At 44.5% G+C, this 20,530-nt stretch overlaps 1 protein-coding gene across 4 annotated transcripts in view; it reads right to left on the reverse strand.

Moving 5' to 3' along the window:
* Positions 1-20,530, reverse strand: part of LOC126470411 (synapse-associated protein 1) — a 336,806-nt gene that overhangs the window by 89,793 nt on the left and 226,483 nt on the right. For all 4 annotated transcript variants that reach the window (XM_050098263.1, XM_050098262.1, XM_050098265.1 and 1 more), the window contains exon 4: positions 10,003-10,124. In XM_050098263.1, the coding sequence (XP_049954220.1) occupies positions 10,003-10,124 (122 nt within the window). The remainder of the gene's footprint in view (positions 1-10,002; positions 10,125-20,530) is intronic.

The following is a 20,530-nucleotide window of genomic DNA, read 5'->3' on the forward strand; positions in this document are numbered from 1 at the left end:
CTCTTACTTTGTTTATCAGGCGACAGTGCGGAACTGTATCGAACGCCTTCCGGAAGTCAAGAAAAATAGCATCTACCTGGGAGCCTGTATCTAAATTTTTCTGGGTCTCATGAACAAATAAAGCGAGTTGGGTCTCACACGATCACTGTTTCCGGAATCCATGTCGATTCCTACATAGTAGATTCTGTGTTTCCAAAAACGACATGATACTCGAGCAAAAAACATGTTCTAAAATTCTACAACAGATCGACGTCAGAGATATAGGTCTATAGTTTTGCGCATCTGCTCGACGACCCTTCTTGAAGACTGGGACTACCTGTGCTCTTTTCCAATCATCTGGAACCCTCCGTTCCTCTAGAGACTTGCGGTACACGGCTGTTAGAAGGGGGGCAAGTTCTTTCGCGTATTCTGTGTAGAATCGAATTGGTATCCTGTCAGGTCCAGTGGACTTTCCTCTGTTGAGTGATTCCAGTTGCTTTTCTATTCCTTGGACACTTATTTCGATGTCAGCCATTTTTTCGTTTGTGCGAGGATCAGCCATTTTTTCGTTTGTGCGAGGATTTAGAGAAGGAACTGCAGTGCGGTCTTCCTCTGTGAAACAGCTTTGGAAACGGGTGTTTAGTATTTCAGCTTTACGCGTGTCATCCTCTGTTTCAATGCCATCACCATCCCGGAGTGTCTGGATATGCTGTTTCGAGCCACTTACTGATTTAACGTAAGACCAGAACTTCCTAGGATTTTCTGTCAAGTCGGTACATAGAATTTTACTGAACGCTTCACGCATAGCCCTCCTTACGCTAACTTTGACATCGTTTAGCTTCTGTTTGTCTGAGAGGTTTTGGCTGCGTTTAAACTTTGAGTGAAGCTCTCTTTGCTTTCGCAGTAGTTTCCTAACTTTGTTGTTGTACCACGGTGGGTTTTTCCCGTCCCTCACAGTTTTACTCGGCACGTACCTGTCTAAAACGCATTTTACGATTGCCTTGAGCTTTTTCCATAAACACTCAACATTGTCAGTGTCGGAACAGAAATTTTCGTTTTGATCTGTTAGGTAGTCTGAAATCTGCCTTCTATTACTCTTGCTAAACAGGTAATCCATTACCACTCGAAGAGATGGCTGTTTGGAAATAGCCAGATTTTTGCGGCTTGATACATTTCATGCACCAATCATCTGCCCTCATGCCATCCACTCCGATCAGGGGCTCTCCCCACTGGGCCACCCAGACACAGCAACGGCCGTCCGGCACGACGGCCGTTGCTGGGAGTTTCGATGCTCCAGGATGCCATGCAACCACTCCTTGGAATACATGAGCCGGGAACAGTTCGGGTGTCACTCGTGTGATCCCTGTGTTGTTAGGGGGCTCAGCCATATGGGTACCTAACAGCCCCACCACACAACTGGCTACACATGCTGGAGAGTTCACACCATAGACGCTAGGGAGGGAGTTCTTCCCAAAAAATGGCTCACATTAAAGACAGAATATTTAGAAGTGGAGGTCAAACCCCAAAGGGGGGGACCAAAACGCCAAAAAGGATGAAAGAGAATAAGCAGGAGGAACGAAATTGCAAGGGATACAGGGAACCTGGTGGATAGCCAGGTCGACATAAATCAGAATATCGAGAGAGGGGAAGAAGGGCAACGGGGAAGGAGGAGCAGGATGGAGAGGGAGGGGCACGATGAAGGAAATACAACCCGTGAAGGAAGAACAGGCTGCCATAGCTCGGAGCTCCGTGTGCGCCACGTACGAACTCACGAAACAACCATGAGCCCCCGTCGGGGGGGGGGGGGGGGGGGGGCTTAATCAGTAAAAATGAAGTACTACTGCACTAGCTATATCGCTGTATATTGCCATGAAGTACTAAATTAATGTCTGATAAACTCGAAAAGGAATTACATATGCCTTCCTAAGAGTAACGGTTGAATATTGATCCCCATACAACAACACACGTGTTGCACGTTTATATTGATAAGTGTTATGGCAAGAAGAGACCAAGGCACTTCATGCCATCAGCTATAAGTATACTGTGTCTAAAAAAAGCCTATGGGCATTGCCAGTTCTGTTTCTGAGATTTCCTATTAGCACCATCTACTGGACGACTGTGTAACTATGTAGTTTGAATCACTTCCAACAGCTATGTTCTTGAGAAGCACTGGTCTAGCCGTTACTGAAATGTCTGATAGAACATTGTTTGTGTGTGCGTGTGAAGTGAGGGAGGGGCGCACTGAATCTTTTCTCTGGTGGCACAAACTTTTTCATAAAGCATGGAGAGAAGGTAAAGACGAAGAACGTGGTTTTCGGTCCGATATTAGTACCAATGGGAACATCGTAAACGCCGATAAATGAATGAGGATCCTCAAGTCATGTTTCGAATGAAAAGAGGGACGGTAAACCGCCTGAAAACAGGGTTTTGCGGATCTCCTAAAACGATATGAACAAGTGGAACCGTGTACAATGTTTTTCCCATGCGCTGTGACAAAGGAGAGCAAACTCATGCACGATCGAGTCGAATCTTGTCATAATTTCTCATTCAGAATTAACCACGGCAAGAAATGTTTTGACAAAATAAGACCAATGTTTTGTTTTAGACTAGCCAGCAAATCATAGAATTACTTATGGGTGGGTGAAACATCGCCAAGACTGGAAAAAAAGTACCTCTCGTCCGATGCAATTGTTAAAGTCGAACATCTATATGGTAAAAATTACAGTAACATCCTGTTACATCTTGCCAAAATATCGGCCAGATGCAAAGACTGTAAACTAGTTTTTTTTATGAAGAAGAATACAAAGTTCTGTACTTCACGAAACCTAAAAGCAAGGTATCCCTTCACTAATGGATTAACAAATTACCATTAATCATTACGTCAAATATTTAGCATGATAATAAGTGGGATTATGAAGTGGAATGATCACTAACTTCAGTTGTAAGAAAGTGTATTGCAGTCCACGATCGATATGGCAGATACTGGGAAACCAGAGTTTGTCTACAGGAGATATTGCATGCAGAACACTAGCACATCCCATAACTGCATGCCGCTGACGTAGATGGTGTCCATATTACGTCAGACTAACGGGGAGGGGCATCAAGTGTATACCAAGGACTGAGCGCCACATCCACGTTTCAATGGCGGAAAGTAGCAGGAATGTTTAAAAACTTTAACCGCAGGCACTCCTAAGACAGAAGCCGTATATCTTGCGGAAAGCTGCATAAAAAAGTTTAAGAATCTTCTTTCAGGGCACAATTTACGATGATCATTCATCCCGGTGCGTAGAGATATTGCATATAAAATCAGGCAAATACCAGCTCGGACCTCTGTGAATGCAACAGGAACACACCCTCATACACATTACAATAGAAAGTACTCTCCGTCATACGCTTTACAAATATTCGCAGACTATAGATGTACACGTAAAAGAATTACGAATTTCATGGTATTTTGTGTAGCAGTAGCGCTGTTCACGAAGTGTAAGAAGGAAGGAAGGACGGAATGAAAGTTGGTGTTTTAACATTCCATCGACAAAGTCATCACGAGATACGCACGAACTCTACTGACTGTCCGAGGCCATTCGAAAGAACCATTCTGGCACAGACATTATTTAATCTACTGGAAACGTGTAAAAAATATTTGCAAGACCAGAAGTGGAGAAATTGCGTCCTTCCAATACAAGTCCTGTGTCTTAGCAGTTCGCTATCTCGCGCGGTTGGATCATTCGTGCTTGCAGGAAGAAGAGCGAATAAAAAAGTATATTAGTAGTAGTTTAGCAGAAGTCAACACGTTCGTACGCTCTAAACCAACGATCTGGCGGGTCCTCTTCAGCTCTCGCGAATCTTTCCTGCCGCACGACAAGGGCCCGCCTTATTCGGCAGGAATCATTCGTCAGTTTCTAGCTGCACCATCCACTTTATACACCAGGTTTTTCACCTCCGGATTACTGTCTCCCACCTAAACTGAAATGTAACTGACGAGTTAAAGATTCGACAAAACAGATACCGAAGGCTTGGACCGACAAACTAGAGACCATTCTGAAGGATGAATTCTCTGGGGCTTTTGAGAAAGTGGAAAGTCGCAATGAGAAATATATCGCGTTACATGTATCCTATTATGTGTAATTTATCTCAACAAGACGTGGCGCGCTATTTTGGTGGCATCACATACGTCTCACACTGATGTGCCTTCCGGACGGTGGAGAATGGGTCAAGAGGCAATGTGCCTACAAGGCCGTCTGGGTGCGTAAAAGGAGAGAGATATCTGAGTTTACCTAATCATAGCTATTCTCCCTTCCTCCCAACTATTCTTCTTCCCATGTCCTCTTTGGCAATGGACATGACCGGTAGCAATGTTTATCGAAATCTCTCGCACAGCGAACAGCTGCAGCACTAGATGCGAGCGCAAAACACTTCCTTACAAAATAAAGTCTCCCTGTAGCGTGTCCATAAGCTATGGATGACATACTGCATAGGCATCTGCAGCAATACGACCGAAATTCCATCCTTTTTGGATCGAACAGACCACACTGGCAACTTGTACTGCATTATGATGTCTCGTTGCATTGCATGTGCTTGGTTGAATACAACGTCCACCAATAACAACTGCCATCTCTGTACCTCAAGCCGGCCGCGGTGGCAGAGCGGTTCTAGGCGCTTCAGTCCGGAACCGCGCGACTGCTACGGTCGCAGGTTCGAATTTTGCCTCGGGCATGGATGTGTGTGATGTCCTTAGGTTAGTTAGGTTCAGGTAGTTCTAAGTTCTAGGGGACTGATGACCTCAGATGTTAAGTCCCACAGTGCTCAGAGCCATTTGAGCCAATTTTTTTGTGTACCTCGCTATAAAACACGGACACCGAAACGCACTTCCTTCTGATACGTCATCTGACACTGCAACGTACAAACAGCCACTAGATGGCGACTAATTTTTATTGTAGCCTACACCGAAAGCGAGTATCTGAAACCATGCAATAAGTCCACAGATACCGCCTGGATCAAAACAGATTTAACGTACCGCTCGTTGATATACGTGTTCCCCTTATTCTTTTGAACTACATCATAATGGTGTGTGGCGGAGGGTACTTTCGGTACCACTATCTGATCCCTCCAACCCTGTTCCACTCGCGAATAGTGCGTGGGAAGAATGATTGTCGGTAAGCCTCTGTACTGGCTCTAATTTCTCGAATTTTCTCCTCGTGGTCAATACGCGAGGTGTATGTGGGGAGAAGTAATATGTTGCCCGACTCCCCCTGAAAAGTGCTGTCTCGAAATTTCAGTAGTCTCTCCGTGATGTACAACCCCTCTCTTGTAACGTCTGCCAGTGGAGGTTGTTTAGCATCTCCGTAACGCTCTCTCGCCAGCTGAAATATCCAGTGACGAAACGTGCCGCTCTTCGTTGGATCTTCTCTATCTCCTCTAGCAGTCCTACTTGATAGGGATCCCAGATAGATGAACAACACTCAAGAATAGGGCGGACAAGAACCTTATAAGCCACTTCTTCTGTGGAAGAGTTACATTTCCTTAAGATTCTTCCAATGAACCTGAGTATGGTGTCTATCAGTTTTATATGGTCATTCCACTTAAGGTCGCTCTGTATAGTTACGCTTCGATATTTCACGGCAGACGCTGTCTCCAGCTGTTTGTCATCAATAGTGGAGCTGTACAGTAGTGGATTATTTTCCTACGTATGTGCAATATGTTACATTTATTTACGTTCTGGGTCAACTGCCAGAGCCTCCACCATTCATTAATTCTCTGCAGGTCGTTCAGAAAATTCTTACTGTCTTCTGGCGTTGCTACTTTGGCATAAACAACCGCATCATCTGCGAATAGCCTTAAAGACCATCCGACGCTTTCTACTATATCATTTATATATATTGTGAACAGCAACGGTCCTATCACACTTCCCTGTGGTACTCCGGATTTACCTTTACCTCTGTCGATTTAGTTCCGTTACGAGCGTCGTGTTGAGTTCTATCTGCAAGAAAGTCTTGAATCCAATCGCAGGTCTGCTCCGATACTCCGTAAGATCGTATTTTTTTCATCAAACGGCAATGTGGGACGGTGCCAAATGCCTTACTGAAGTCAAGGGACACAGCATCAGTCTGAGCGCCGTTGTCCACTGCGCTGTCATCTCATGGAGGAACACAGCGAGCTGAGTTTCGCAGGATCTCTGTTTGCGGAATCCATGTCGATTTTTATAGAGGAGCTGTTCATTTTCCAAAAACGTCGTAATTCTTGAGCATAAAACATGTTCCATAATTCTACAACAGATTGACGTCAACGATATAAGTCTATAACTGTGTGGATCTGTCTTACAGCCTTTCTTAAAAACACGGGAACTGCCTGCGCTGTTTTCCAGTCGTTAGGCACCTTTCGTTGCTCAAGCGATCCACGATAAATTACTGCTAGAAAGGGAGCAAGTTCTTTCGCATAATCTTTATAGAATCTTATAGGTATCGCACGTGGTCCTGAAGCCTTTCCACTAATAATCGAGTGTAGCTGCTTTTCAATTCCGTGGCCAGTTATCTCAATATCTGCCATTTCGACGTTCGCACGACGACCGAAAGGAGGGACAGTTACGATCTTCCGCGGTGAAAAAACTTCCGAAGACCTAACTGATTATTTCGGCCTTCTCTCTGTTATTTTCCGTTTCGGTGCCGGTGTGGTCGCTGAGAGAATGAAGAGATGATTTTGACCCATTTACTGATTTTGCATACGACCAAAACCTCTTAGGGTTTTTCTCAGGTCGGTTGACAACATCTTACTTTCGAATTCATTGAACGCTTCTCTCATTGCTTTCCTTCCGCCCATTTTCGCTTCGTTCAGCTTTTGTTTGGCAGCTAGCTTTTCTACTTCCCTTGAATCTGAGATGAAGTGCTCCTTGTTTTCGTAGCGTTTTTCTAACACGGCTTTTAAACTAGGGTTATCTTTCCCATCCCTTAAAACCTTACTCGGGACATACTTACTTGTCTAGGGCATATTGAACAACGCCTTCGAATTTTTTCCATTTGTTCTCCACATCTTCGCCCTCATCACCGAATATTTGATGCTGACTGCTGAGATATTCTTAAATTTGTATCCTGTCACCCTTGCTGAGCAAATATATCTTCCTACCTTTCTTAACATTCCTTGTAGGACCCGTTGTCATAGATGGTGTCACAGCCTTATGATCACTGATACCTACCTCTACCTTAACTGATTCGAAAAGTTCAGGTCTGTTTGTTCCCAGGAGGTCTAAGACGTTACACTCACGAGATGGTTCTCTAACTAATGGTAATTTTCGGACTAGACATCCAGAACAATGCCACACGATTCCCTGTCCCTGGCACCAGATTTGATGGCATAATACTTCGAATCTATACCTGGCAACTTGAAGTCACCCCCTATTACAACGGCATGATCACGAAAATTACTAATGATATTTTGCAAGCTCTATCTGAAGCGCTCTACAATTACAGATCCTGACCCAGGTGGTCTATAAAATCATCCGATCACCATTTTTGACCATTCTTTTATACTCAATTCACCCAGATTAATTAACATTCTGAACCCGTGATAACCTCTAGATTTTTATCGAATTTTTACTGCAATGAACACGCCGCCACCGTTGGCGACTAACCTGTTGTTGTTGTTGTGGTCTTCAGTCCTGAGACTGGTTTGATGCAGCTCTCCATGCTACTCTATCCTGTGCAAGCTTCATCATCTTCCAGTACCTACTGCAACCTACATCCTTCTGAATCTGCTTAGTGTATTCATCTCTTGGTCTCCCTCTACGATTTTTACCCTCCGCGCTACCCTCCAATACTAAATTGGTGATCCCTTGATGCCGCAGAACATGTCCTACCAACCGATCCCTTCTTCTGGTCAAGTTGTGCCACAAACTCCTCCCCAATTCTATTCAATACCTCCTCATTAGTTATGTGATCTACCCATCTAATCTTCAGCATTCTTCTGTAGCACCACATTTCGAAAGCTTCTATTCTCTTCTTGTCCAAACTATTTATCGTCCATGTTTCACTTCCATACATGGCTACACTCCATACAAATATTTTCAGAAACGTCTTTCTGACACTTAAACCTATACTAGATGTTAACAAATTTCTCTTCTTCAGAAATGCTTTCCTTCCCATTGCCAGTCTACATTTTATATCCTCTCTACTTCGACCATCATCAGTTATTTTGCTCCCCAAATAGCTAAACTCCTTTACTACTTTAAGTGTCTCATTTCCTAATCTAATTCCCTCAGCATCACCCGACTTAATTCGACTACATTCCATTATCCTCGTTTTGCTTTTGTTGATGTTCATCTTATATGGTCTTTCAAGACACTGTCCATTCCATTCAACTGCTCTTCCAAGTCCTTTGCTGTCTCTGAGAGAATTACAATGTCATCGGCGAACCTCAAAGTTTTTATTTCTTCTCCATGGATTTTAATACCTACTCCGAATTTTTCTTTTGTTTCCTTTACTGCTTGCTCAATATACAGATTGAATAACATCGGGGAGGGGCTACAACCCTGTCTCACTCCCTTCCCAACTACTGCTTCCCTTTCATGTCCCTCGATTCATGTAACTGCCATCTGGTTTCTGTACAAATTGTAAATAGCCTTTCGCTCCCTGTATTTTACCCCTGTCACCTTTAGAATTTGAAAGAGAGTATTCTAGTCAACATTGTCAAAAGCTTTCTCTAAGTCTCCAAATACTAGAAACGTTAGGTTTGCCTTTCCTTAATCTTTCTTCTAAGATAAGTCGTAAGGTCCGTATTGCCTCACGTGTTCCAGTATTTCTACGGAATCCAAACTGATCTTCCCCGCTATCCTTACGATAAACATTCCAGTCTGAACTTAGGCTTTCGTTGTCACTGACGTCTGGCTCCAACCAGCTGTCTGTTCCGAATACTATCTGTGCATTATATAAATCCTTCCGTGCGAGCTTTGATTTCCATTAAGTTGTTCATTGTCCCTATTCAGGTATGAGCCAACAAAATACGAGTATTTTGTCATTCTGAGGACAAAGTCGGTGATAGAAATTTCGTGAATAGATTTCGTCGCATCTAAAAATTCCTTTGTTTTAATGATTACTATCCCAACTACCTGATCATCTCCTTGACACACCCTCCCCTACTTCTCTTTCCTTTCAACTTTTTCAATGTCCTTTGTCAATCCCACTTGGCAAAAATCCCATACCATGCAGAATACCGCAAAAGAGGGCAAACAAGCTTAGTGTGTTTTACCAATAAAAAATTCTGTAGCACTGAATGAAAACAGTTACCATAAATGATTACACATACCTTATGCCACTTCGTTTCAGTATGACCACAGGATTCGCTTAAAATACTATGACCACCTCAAGTGTTACTACAGAACGTTCAACACATTTCAACAGCTGGATGAATAGAGTAGAGATTATACATTTCCCTTGGTGCATTTAACATACACAATGGTATGGAGCAGATCAGTGGTTCCTCCAGTACCATCCAATTCACACCGTTAAGGTGACTAGCTCAGTGAGAAAGTAGATGTAGAATGTTTTATTCCCGCCACACTGTTTCACTTGACACTGTGCTCTCTCCGATTAATAGTTAAGGTCTTGATTGTGGAAAAAATGATGTTATGTAATTAGTTATTTGTTTATTACAGGGATGTGTCCTCAAGTCCTGACGCCTACAAATTCCCGTGCCACAGACAGTAGTAGCACAATGCTTGATCGAAAGCAGGATGGTGCACCTCGTTCATGAAGTGGAGTATCGTTTGGTAATTCATTTTCAACAGCAGCAGAAATGTTACAGCTATGTTATGTCAGTTCAGACGGCTAAAGAAGCCCTGTGGATTGGATTGGCTTGGCACAGCTATCTCCTAACCCCCCAAACCCCTTTTTCTGTATTTTTAAAAAAGTTTTAGATCCTACACCACAACAGACTGTCAACCTGCAACTACCGTGTACCATCAACAAAAGAGAAAGGATAACATGAAGGTGGGGCAAAGGGCGGAAATTAACTGTTGAAAATGGTTGTACTTACATTTTCTTCCACTGTCTTCTTGATTTTTGCACTTGCTTCGCTCACTGTTTTTCCAGCCTTATTCACAGCAGAGAAAAGGAAGCTTCCTATGGATTTGGCGCCTTGCAAAGCTTTAGTTGAGACTGAAAGAAGAAAATGCAGATATTATACACTATTAATTGAGAATAAAAAAAGATTATGATGGTTAAAATGTGAACAAATTTTTGTACAATTTTCAAAACATTTTTTTCAATGGCAAGTACCATCAATTGCATTGTTTAGGTCCAAAGTGTTATACACGCGTGTGTGTGTGTGTGTGCGTGCGTATTTGTTTTGGTGGCAGGTTCGAACGTTGAAGTCTGGAAAACCTGATTGACGAAGACACTATCGTTGGAAATTTCGAAGCCATTTGGAACCTATCAACTATATGGTAAATACCTTCAGTTTAGCAGTCAAGAAGTGGGGCAAACACTCGCAATAAGATAGTCGGGACTGACAACGATCTCAGCGTGCGAAAAAAACGTTGACCAAAACAACATACTACATGGTAAAGTAACCAGTCTCAATACGACAGCAAAAATATTGTGGTACAGAGCAGCTTCATAATTTTAATATGAAACTTTTTACAATGATGCTGTGTATACCGAGTGTTACAGTAATATTATTATTTGTAATTATTTTGTTTGAATTTTATCAGTTTCACTTGTTCGTGTTGTCGGCAATATTCTATATTACTGAACTGCTCTTCCATAACCCAGTACCAATTGTAACTTAGAGGGGAAAAACTCAATTTTCAGTAATTCGCGTAGTTATTGACCGAAATAAAGAAATTTAAAATATCGTCATAATCAACCCCATGAAGAGAGATACTCTTATGTCAACAGTTTAACACAAAAAGTCAGTTACTACAGGTAGAAACCGCCCTTATCTCTAACACCCGAATCTCCAGATGTCAGACACTCAGCTCAGTACCAACTGTTGTATGTCAATAGACTATACACCAAAATACTGATTTATTTCATGCTATGTGCTGTCGCCCCGTAGAACATGTGTAAACGGTAATTAACAGTAACACCAGAACTCCGGAGCACACGAAAAACGTTCAGAGTTTGGAGCAAAGCTTTTTAGGCAGTCTGCTTTCGCTTCGCTAGTTCAACGTTATGTACGAGGTGCATTCAAGTTCTAAGGCCTCCGATTTTTTTTCTCCGGACTGGAAAGAGATAGAAACATGCGCATTGTTTTAAAATAAGGCCGCGTTCATTGTCAATACGTCCCAGATATGGCAGCACCGTACGGCAGATTGAATTTTACCGCCAGCGGCGAGAATGAGAACTGTTTTAAATACTTAAAATGGCGACGTTTTCCTTTCTTGAACAGTGTGCAATCATTCGTTTTCTATATTTGCGTGATGTGAAACCAATTGAAATTCATCGACAGTTGAAGGAGACATGTGGTGATGGAGTTATGGATGTGTCGAAAGTGCGTTCGTGGGTGCGACAGTTTAATGAAGGCAGAACATCGAGAAAGTGGAGAGAATTGTTTTGGGGGATCGCCGAATGACTGTTGAACAGATCGCCTCCAGAGTTGGCATTTCTATGGGTTCTGTGCACACAATCCTGCATGACGACCTGAAAATGCGAAAAGTGTCATCCAGGTGGGTGCCACGAATGCTGACGGACGACCACATGGCTGCCCGTGGGGCACATTGCCAAGCAATGCTGACGCGCAACGACAGCATGAATGGGACTTTCTTTTCATCGGTTGTGACAATGGATGAGACGTGGATGCCATTTTTCAATCCAGAAACAAAGCGCCAGTCAGCTCAATGGAAGCACACAGATTCACTGCTACCAAAAAAATTTCGGGTAACCGCCAGTGCTGAAAAAATGATGGTGTCCATGTTCTGGGACAGCGAGGGCGCAATCCTTACCCACTGCGTTCCAAAGGGCACTACGGTAACAGGTGCATCTTACGAAAATGTTTTGAAGAACCAATTCCTTCCTGCACTGCAACAAAAACGTCCGGGAAGGGCTGCGCGTGTGCTGTTTCACCAAGACAACGCACCCGCACATCGAGCTAAAGTTACGCAACAGTTTCTTCGTGATAACAACTTTGAAGTGATTCCTCATGCTCCCTACTCACCTGACCTGGCTCCTAGTGACTTTTTCCAACAATGAAAGACACTCTCCGTGGCCGCACATTCACCAGCCGTGTTGCTATTGCCTCAGCGATTTTCCAATGGTCAAAAAAGACTCCTAAAGAAGCCTTCGCCGCTGCCATGGAATCGTGGCGTCAGCGTTGTGAAAAATGTGTACATCTGCAGGGCGATTATGTCGAGAAGTAACGCCAGTTTCATCGATTTCGGGTGAGTAGTTAATTAGAAAAAAAATCGGAGGCCTTAGAACTTGAATGCACCTCCGGATCTTATCATTTTGTTTACTACTACTCATGTAACACTTTCACGAATAATACAGTAAAAAATTGTCATCACTGGGGTTCAAACCAAGGATCCCAGGTACGATGATCTGACATTCGTTACGTATTAGTTACAGTTATGCTTTTCCTGTGCTCTGCAAATCTGGTGTTATTTTAATTATTGTTTATGCCCATTCTGCTGGACGACAGCACATAGTACGAAGTGAGTAGGGAGTTTTGGTTAATACTCTATCGACATACAACGTTTGGTACCGATCTGAGTGTCCGACATATGGAAGTTTGGGGTACGCAGCATAACTGATAACGCTCATCTACTATTTGAGAACTAGCGCACTTCGTGACTTCCAACAGACTTTAAGCATAACTCAAAATTTTTCCCAAATTTTTCTCGCTTACGCTTAAAAAAAAAATGGCTCTGAGCACTATGGGACTCAACTGCTGAGGTCATTAGTCCCCTAGAACTTAGAACTAGTTAAACCTAACTAACCTAAGGACATCACAAACATCCATGCCCGAGGCAGGATTCGAACCTGCGACCGTAGCGGTCCTGCGGTTCCAGACTGCAGCGCCTTTAACCGCACGGCCACTTCGGCCGGCGCTTACGCTTAAAGCCAAATACTTAACACATTAAGTCATTTGTTAAATAATCAGATGTCTGAAGCTGTTTTATACATGGGAGTTCGATTCGTTAAATAATCGAGGATTTACAGGTTTTTATGTAACTACCTAGTCTGTTGCCAGCATCTTAGCAATAATACGGCATAATCTGTTTAACAGCTGTGTTCTTGTTTTTCACCTTTCGATGGGCGTAATGGCCTCGGAGTTCAATTAAGCTGCATACAAGCAAGAAGTAAGCTGTTAAAAAGTAATCTATTCTGTGAGCATCGGAGATGTACCGGTTGTTTGGCTAGTTGCGCGTCACTGCGTTGCCCAACAAAGGGGCAGAGAACAAGGGAGCGGGGCTGAATAACGCCGGGCGCATGTAGTGATGAGCAGGGACAAGGCCCGCTATTACGTGTTGTAGGTCACGAGACGCGCCGGGCACCTGTTGCTTTGTGGCCGGTTCATTTCGCGCTCCACCTCCTCCAAATCAATTAGCCTCTTATTACGCATCCCGCTGTGCGTCCGACCAAATGATGCGGCTGTCTGCCGTAAGTATGAAAACAGCATGTTGCCCTAGCCAAAGTCTCCTCCACAGGCACACATTACAACAGCCACATTCATTAACTAAACACTGTTTACGCGTAATCACATTTCCACTTCAAAAACAGTAGTTTTTTATCCCGAAACAGTAACAACAAAAGATATTTTTCGTTCTCCCCTACTGTTTTTCCTTACTCGACATTACCTACCCTGCAGACTACTTTTCTACGAGAATCAAATGGAAGCTGTAACAAAAATGGTTCAAATGGCTCTGAGCACTATGGGACTTAACTTCTGTGGTCATCAGTCCCCTAGAACTTAGAACTACTTAAACCTAACTAACCTAAGGACATCACACACATCCATGCCCGAGGCAGGATTCGAACCTGCGACCGTAGCAGTCCCGCGGTTCCGGACTGCGCGCCTAGAACCACGAGACCACCGCGGCCGGACGGCGCTGTAACATTGTAGGTCAGTACGACAGGTATTTTACTTCTTGTCCGACATAAAGTTATCCTCTTCTACTCCAGATGAAGGTTATAAAGCTCACCCTTGATCTTTCCCTTTTCTACATTCCACATCTTCTATCACCATAAAAGGATAGTCTCTCCAGACCCCCTTGCATCAAAATCCTTCACCAAGAAAATGTTAACAAGAGCCGACAGCGCTATCCTTAATCCTTACTCGTTTCACGACTGTACACGGTCCCAATTCCTCAACTATAAGATCATTGATTTTTTCCCAACATTGTATTTACGTATTTTAATGGTTTTATTCAAAGATTGGAAATCGACGACGTGGCCGATACTAACACCGCATCCCAGCTCTACTCGGGACATGTAAATAACTGATAAATAAAAGCAAGAATACTGCTGAATAGTGAGGGCGCCAGTTTTTGCTGATGCAAGAATCACGACCTTACAGTGGGAGGAGCGGATTACAGCTTCAAAACACTGACGCTGAGGAAATCTAGCCGAACATATGTCGCACGGTTGCAAATCGTAAAAAAACGGAAGTATTTCTTACCAGTAATGGTTCTTAATGAATACTCTACACAACTGTCAACTTTTAATAATTTCATTTCTTTTGTAACTGCACTTTCGTTAGCTGCGTCAATGACCTCCGCTGCCCTGTCGGTACACTATCTTTTTCGAGTTGCTGGATGGGTCGCAAAGTCTACGTGCTTGTCACTTTCTTCGTTGTTACGTTGAATCCCATCCTGTATGAAGTATATTTCAATCTCCTGCTCCACTTCAGCATCGTAATCCCAAAGCTCCTTTTCAGTATTTTTAACGTGTCTACTCACTTTCCCCCGATCGTTTACAATTACCTATTTTACGCAATTTCGTGTCAGTTCCTCCTAATTTATTAGTGAGAGATGGTTGATATTATTTGCTGGCACTTTTTCATTTAACTGAGTTCCGAATACGTCTGGATTTTGGTCGCAGTGGTAAAGGAGTTAATCGAAGAAAAGAAAATCTCTTCTTTTAAAACACTGCCCACGGTGTACACGTGCTCAAGTTTATTTTCGTGGCAATTTCTTGTAGTATTTTTTTCTTTTTTTGAGCAGAACTTTTTAATACGGCTAACTGCTCCGAGATGGTACTTACAAAAGCTGCGCTACACCCGCTAGCAATCACGGGCGTGCCGTAACAGTTTACACAGACTCCATGTCTATCGCTCGCGGGAGGGCGCGAGGACATTAGATATACCCACTTCTCAGCCCTTGACAGTCCGTACGGTTACATCATTGCTGGCTATCACTAGATATGTAATAGTTTCTATAACTATACTCTGCAAACGACGTGAGTCCATGGTAGACGGTACTCACCCCTGGAGTACACAGTACGATTTAGACCCGTTCCATTTGCATTTGGAGCATCGATGGAAGAATGACTACTGGGAAGGTTGGAGTTGACTCTTTCGTTGGAGCAGCAGCTCGTTTGGACGAGGATGCGGAGTGGGGAATTATTAGAGGAAACAGCCCAGTTTTTGAAAATGTGTGAGTTAGACGAATAGAGGTCAATTCGCAATGTACATAATGATCACGTCGCGTATTTTTTAGTACTGAAGGACGAAAGCAAGGTTATTCAGAGGAACCCAGTCTTACGCGACAGATAGGAATATAATTTCAGAATTTAGGAATTTGCTTTGGTATTGCCGTCATTTCTTACGTTCCAAAACTCGCATTCAGGATGTTCTTCACTAGGAGCATTTTGTAAATTCTACCCACTGTGTGGAGCAGCAGCAGAGCGTCGTACTAACATTTTACTATCTGCTAACATTCATTTAGTTAATGAGACGAACAAGGTGAGTCTCCTATGTAGTTAATCCCAAACATTTCAGAATTGTTTGAGACATCACAACTTCGTTTAACCCAGGTATACATTAAGGAAGTTCTCACTAAACGATGTGTAATCTCTTCTTCTAGTAAGATTTATTACAGTGAAACTGGTATCGCCTCAGAATTTTTACTGCCAATATTGTAGATCTGAAACTAACAAATTCGATGTAGTTTCACTCTCCGAAATCCGGTACACTGCTACGAGGAAATTACAATTATTATTGGTTACGATTTCTCCGTTTTGAACAAACAAATAGCTGTTCCATGCGGAGTATCAGATTTATTTTCATGAACATGTAAAACCAAACGTCTTTAACTATAATTTCTCCGAAACTATTAACTAGATTCAGAGAGTGAAACTACGTTGAAATTGTCTATTTTTCCTTATTTTTCTTTAACGTTTGTCCCGCCTAGTGGTAGGATCCTCTGAGTGGGTTCGCTCTCTCCATTTTGTCCGATCGTCGGCCATGTCTGGCTGAAGATTCACAACCTTCTTGTTAAGCAGATTGTCGGCCCATTGCTGTCTAAGTCGTCCTTTGGGTCTCTTTCCCATGACTTCCACTGTGTATGCTGCCTTTGGAAATGGTATAGTCCTCTGCGTGCAACAGCACAGCCCAAACCATCGCCGACGGCTTTCTCGCATTTTCTTCTAGAGCGGTGCGACCACCGAAACGTTTCCTGATAGTTGTTTTTGTTTGTTTTGGTTTTAGGGCGCAAAACTGCTATGGTCATTAGCGCCCGGTCCGTGACTTAGGAAACAGTAAATAACCGAAATTGAAAACCAGCAGCAATGGGAACGAAAGTCATAAAATTGGAGAAACTAAAAGCAGAAGGAAGGCTTAAAAATCCACTACAGAAAGGGGTTGGTTGTCCCCAAAAAAAGCTTCAAATGACTGACGTCATTTCACTGGCACTAATAAACTTGAGAACGCGGTCGGCTGAGCGCGTGTCATCTGCTAAAATCGACGATATATCAGGCGATAGCTGTAGACGGGAGCGTAACGGATTAAAATAGGGGCACTCAATTAAAAGGTGTCTTACCGTCCACAGCTGAGAGCAGTGGGAGCAGAGTGGGGGAGGATCGCCGCTTAAAAGATGTCGATGGCTAAAAAGACAGTGCCCTATCCGGAGTCTAGTTAAAATTACCTCCTCCCGACGACGCGTTCGGGAGGAAGAGGTCCAAGCACAAGGAAGAGCTTTCACGTCCCGCAATTTATTATGGGTAAGTGTCGACCAATGCGTGTGCCATAAATGAACAACACGTCGACATAAAACGCTCCGTAGATTGGCGAAGGGAATCGATTGAATAGCTGGCCGAGGAAGAGAGACTGCAGCCTTGGCTGCAATATCGGCCGCCTCATTTCCACAGATACCAACGTGTCCCGGGAGCCAAAGGAACGCCACCGAGACGCCCCCCAGGTGGAGCAAGCGCAGACAGTCCTGAATCCGGTGGACCAGAGGGTGCACAGGATAAAGAGCTTGGAGACTGAGGAGAGAGCTGAGAGAATCTGAGAAAATAACGTACTGTATCCGCTGATGGCGGCGGAAGTAGTGGACAGCCTGGAGAACAGCGTAAAGCTCCGCAGTATAAACCGAAAACTGGTCGGGAAGCCGAAAGTGATTTCGGGTGTCGCCAACAATATAGGCACTCCCTACACCTAACGATGTTTTCGAGACGTCGGTGCAAATAAATGTGGCGTCCGACATTTGTGCACATAGAGCAGCAAATGCCCGACGATAAACAAGTGAAGGGGTACCATCCTTGGGAAATCGACAAAGGTTACGGAGCAGGCAGATTCGGGGACGGAGACAAGGCGGTGCTGTACCCAAAGTAGTCAAGAAGGTTTTAGGAAAGCGGAAGGAAAGAGAATGGAGCAGTTGACGGAAGCGGACTCTCGGTGGTAGTAGGGAGGAGGGACGGCCTGCATACCCTACATCAAAGGAGGCGTCGAAAAAAAGGTCATGGGCTGGATTAGCAGGCATGGAGGACAGATGGCTAGCATAACGACTCAGAAGGACTGCTCGCCGATTGGACAGCGGAGGTTCAGCAGTCTCAGCATAAAGGCTTTCCACAGGGCTAGTGTAAAAAGCTCCAGACACTAAACGTAATCCACGGTGGTGGATAGAGTCGAGACGCCGAAGAATAGACGGCCGAGCAGAGGAGTAGACTATGCTTCCATAGTCCAATTTCGAGCGCACTAAGGCGCGATAGAGACGGAGAAGGACCACTCGGTCCGCTCCCCAGGAGGTACCACTCAGGACACGGAGGGTGTTAAGTGATCGCAGACAGCGAGCCGAAAGATAGGAAACGTGGGAGGACCAGCACAGTTTTCTGTCAAACGTAAGACCCAAGAATTTAGCGACGTTTGAAAACGGAAGGTTGACAGGACCTAGATGTAAGGAGGGCGGAAGAAACTCCTTACGTCGCCAAAAATTAACACAAACGGTCTTACTGGGAGAAAAACGGAAGCCGGTTTCGATGCTCCAAGAGTGGAGGCGATCGAGACATCCTTGAAGACGTCGTTCAAGAAGGCTGATCCGTTGAGAGCTGTAGTAGATCGCAAAATCGTCCACAAAGAGGGAGCCCGAGACATCAGGAAGGAGACAATCCATAATTGGATTGATGGCAATGGCAAACAGTACAACACTCAGCACGGAGCCCTGGGGTACCCAGTTTTCTTAGGAGAAAATACGGGAGAGAGTAGTGTTCACCCGCACCCTAAATGTGCGCTCTGCCATAAATTCGCGAAGAAAAAGGGGCAGCCGACCTCGAAAGCCTCAAGAGAACAGTGTGCGGAGGATGCCTGTCCTCCAACAGGTATTGTATGCTCTCTCCAGATCAAAAAATATTGCTACTGTTTGGCGTTTCCGGAGAAAATTGTTCATGATATAAGTGGAGAGAGCAACAAGATGGTCAACTGCAGAACGATGCTTTCGGAATCCGCATTGGGCAGGTGTTAAAAAACTGCGGGATTCCAGCCACCACGCTAAACGGTAATTCACCATACGCTCCAAAACCTTACAGACACTACTCGTGAGAGAAATGGGGCGATAGCTAGAGGGGAGATGTTTGTCCTTTCCAGGTTTCGGAACAGGAACGACGATAGCTTCCCGCCATCGTCTGGGAAAAGTACTGTCGGTCCAAATTCGATTATAAAGGCGAAGGAGGTAACGCAGACTATGGGTTGATAAATGCAGCAACATTGGACGTGGATACCATCCGGTCCTGGGGCGGAGGAGCGAGAAGAAGAGAATGCATGTTGGAGTTCCCGCATGGAGAAAACAGTATTGTAGCTTTCGCGATTTTGAGAGGAGAAAGCAAGAGGGCGCACTTCCGCTGCACGTTTCTTCGGGAGAAACGCTGGCGGGTAATTTGAAGAGCTCGAAATCTCAGCAAAGTGCTGACCCAACGAGTTAGAAATTGCGACGGGGTCCACTAATGTGTCATGCGCGACAGTGAGCCCAGAGACCGAGGTGAAACTAGGCGCGCCTGAGAACCGTCGAAGCCGACTCCAAACTTCCGAGGAGGGAGTGAAGGTGTTAAATGAGCTAATAAAGAATTTCCAGCTTGCCTTCTTGCTATCGCGGATGACACGACGGCATCGCGCTCGGAACTGCTTATAGCGAATACAGTTGGCCAAAGTAGGATGGTGGCGGAAAACGCGGAGAGCACGTCGCCGCTCACGTATTGCATCACGGCATGCCTCGTTCCACCAAGGAATGACGTCGGTAATATGTGTGACCTCATCGTCGACGCTGGGAAAGTGACGGTCATCGAATGTCGCTAGAGACGAAAAAAGTGTCCAATCAGCTTGGGCAAACTTCCAGCGTTGCAGGCGCATGTAGGGCAGTTGAGGCTGCAGTCTAAGGACACATGGAAAGTGGTCACTCGAGTGTGTATCATCAAGGGCGAACCATTCGAAGCGCCGAGCTAGCGGAACAGTACCGACCGCAAGGTCCAAATGAGATAAATTTGTCGTGGAGGCAGACAAAAATGTAGGGACCCCAGTGTTGAGGCAAACTAGATCTGCTTGGTGGAAGACGTCTAGCAATAGTGAGCCACGTGGACAAGGATGTGGAGATCCCCAAAGCGGGTGGTGGGCATTGAAGTCCCCAACCAGCAAGTATGGGGGTGGAAGCTGACCAAGAAGATGAAGGAGATCAGCTCGTGCCATTGGTGTGGACGATGGAATGTATACAGTACAAACAGAGAACGTGTATCCGGAAAGGGAAAGACGGACGGCGACAGCTTGGAAGGAAGTGTTTAAATGGATTGGGTGATAATGGAGAGTTTCATGGAGAAGAATCATGAGTCCTCCATGTGCTGGAGTGCCTTCAACAGAGGGGAGATCATATCGGACGGACTGAAAATGAGGGAGAACAAAGCGATCATGGGGACGCAGCTTTGTTTCCTGAAGACAGAAGATGACCGGCGAGTAGGATCGCAAGAGGATCGACAATTCATCCCGATTGGCTCGAATACCGCGGATATTCCAGTGGATAATGGACATAGGGTGAACAGAAAATGGAGGAATGTGACCAAGGTCGCTGACAACTCAACGACTGCTCAGAGTTTGCGACCGACAGCATGGAATGGCATTCAGCCGAAGGCAGAAGATCCGGATC

This window comes from Schistocerca serialis, chromosome 3 (assembly GCF_023864345.2).
Source record: "Schistocerca serialis cubense isolate TAMUIC-IGC-003099 chromosome 3, iqSchSeri2.2, whole genome shotgun sequence".
Taxonomy (NCBI): Eukaryota; Metazoa; Arthropoda; class Insecta; order Orthoptera; family Acrididae; genus Schistocerca; species Schistocerca serialis.